Source organism: Penaeus monodon, chromosome 30 (genome assembly GCF_015228065.2).
Source record: "Penaeus monodon isolate SGIC_2016 chromosome 30, NSTDA_Pmon_1, whole genome shotgun sequence".
Classification (NCBI taxonomy): domain Eukaryota; kingdom Metazoa; phylum Arthropoda; class Malacostraca; order Decapoda; family Penaeidae; genus Penaeus; species Penaeus monodon.
In genome coordinates, this window is record NC_051415.1 from 22,842,517 (window position 1) to 22,844,649 (window position 2,133).

Below are 2,133 nucleotides of genomic sequence, written 5' to 3' on the forward strand. Positions count from 1 at the left end.
CAAAATAACACGCGTGAGGTGCCCACCTGGCCTGCGCCTCGTCCAGCGACTGGTCCGTGATGTTCATAATCTGCTCCAGGATGGTGTTAATGTCCTGTTTGCGGCCTTCACTGTCCGGCGTGGTAGTACCCTGACCTTGGTCCACCGAACCGCCCATACCGTAATGCTGGGGCATGAGCATGCCCGCCTGCGACGTGGGGTGCATCATGCCCCGCTGTTGGTCATCCATACTGGCCGCCACAATCACTTCACACCACCACACAAACACAAACACTCGGCAGCAGCAGGTACAGCCGTAGCGGCCCGTTTACTACGGCTGGGCGCCACAAGCAGCACCAGGGTCAGTCCAGCGCGAGTGGAGGAGGAGTGAGAGGAGCGCGCCACACACCACCGTCACAGCCAAGAGGCCAGCAGCGACTGACGGTGGCGAGGCTCGAGGCTCCTGCTGCCGCGCGCACCGACCAGCACCACACCAGAGTCACTGCCACTAACGCATGTCCACCACTTCCCTGCACACGACTACCACACACGATTATTCAGATTTTTATGGCTGTTTGCTCAACGACAAGAAATAACGCGTGGACTCGAATGAATACCACAAAACAGCACCTTTTCGGAGTGAGTATGCCATTAACAGAGAGAAAACGCTCCGACCGCCAATCACCGCCGCCGTCTCACTCGCATAAAACCATAACCTGACGGGCCAAGCCAACCTTGCCACCCCGCTACGATCAATAAGAGAATGGGATGCCGACAAAATAGGCCTTATTCTACTGACACAAAGCTTCCTAGTTACTTTCCCAAACTACTGAATATAATTACTTGATATGACTGTAATGTCTACAAGAGGAAATTCACCAAAATCACACGGAAGCCGAGAAAAAGGCTTTGTTTACATCGCGGGCCTTTGTGTGTCGGAGTCTGCGCGGGAGTTTGCACTCAAAATCAAGTTGCTAACTCCAATTTTTGCCTCATAAAAGTACGTCAAGTATTCAAGAACAAAACATGGATTCGTTTATAAATAAAACCCTCAGCGCAAACGCTTGACTGTGTGTATCATTGGACAGAGCAGGGTTAGCCCGTGCGTTTCTACTAGCATCCGAACACCAGGATTAGGCGGCTCAGGATGATTTACGTCACTCCTGAACGAGTCTTGCGGCTGCCAGAGCTACGTTTTGTACCATAACAAATCTCGTGCCCAGTACTACAAGTCAAGTTTGAAGAGTTTCCCAAAGTTTTAGGATTAAATACCGAATGCACATTCTTCTAGTCATCAGTGAAACAATCTGTTTCTTTGAACACTGAGTGAAAACATAATTTGCTTTTGTTTGTAGCGACTTGGGCAGACGAGGAGGAGGAGCCACAGAGCCGTAAATCAATCTAAGTTTACTGTGGTTGCCTAAGTTTGATTCTGGTGTGTGCCAAACCCGGCGACACGCGCGAATGTGCCCTGTGACCCAGCAAAAAAGCAAACTTAAAATGGTCGCCGTATTATCAACTTGGATTCTTGAAATCAGTTTGCATTTACTCATAATTATGTAAATATGAATTAAAACATAAAGAAAATACAGGGTTGCGTCAGACTTCCAACATAAAACTTATTTCGATAAGACACAAATCTTAAATATTTTAATATTATGAAAGAAAAAAAAAATACGTTGCACGAAAATATGACACAATTTAGATATAGCGCCAAAATTAACAATAATGACAAAATTATGTTACCTGGGAGAAAGAATATGATATTGTAAACATGGTCAACACGAGAGGGCAATTTTGTCCCGGTAATCACATACGAAGGTATTCGCTTTAATTTCGTCGCGAGAATTTGCAAGATAGGCACTGTCTTGCAATCCGTAACAAAAGTGTTCAAGATGTGTAGGTAAACTGCTCGTGTGTTGATGTTTACATCGAATAAACTGATAATCGATCATAAATGATCGCAGTGAGAGGGCATGTTTTAAATTACTATACTTTGTTCTGATCTCTGTATGGAACTTTCTCCATACTTTTTGTAGGTTTACAGTAACGTTGCAACATTATCTTTAGCAATGCTATTTCTGTTTTATGAAAGTTATAACTTTCGTGATATTATTTTCAATATCTTGTTTTTATTGCAATGAATATTAATTT

At 44.6% G+C, this 2,133-nt stretch overlaps 1 protein-coding gene across 2 annotated transcripts in view; it reads right to left on the reverse strand.

The window, feature by feature from the left end:
* LOC119592638 (homeobox protein extradenticle-like) overlaps positions 1–684 on the reverse strand; it is a 9,182-nt gene extending 8,498 nt beyond the window's left edge. Inside the window, exon 1 of one of the 2 annotated variants that reach the window (XM_037941549.1) lies at positions 27–684. In XM_037941549.1, the coding sequence (XP_037797477.1) occupies positions 27–229 (203 nt within the window). In that variant the 5' untranslated portion in view covers positions 230–684. The remainder of the gene's footprint in view (positions 1–26) is intronic. The other variant, XM_037941550.1, reaches the window with a different exon arrangement.
* Positions 685–2,133: the final 1,449 nt, after the last annotated feature.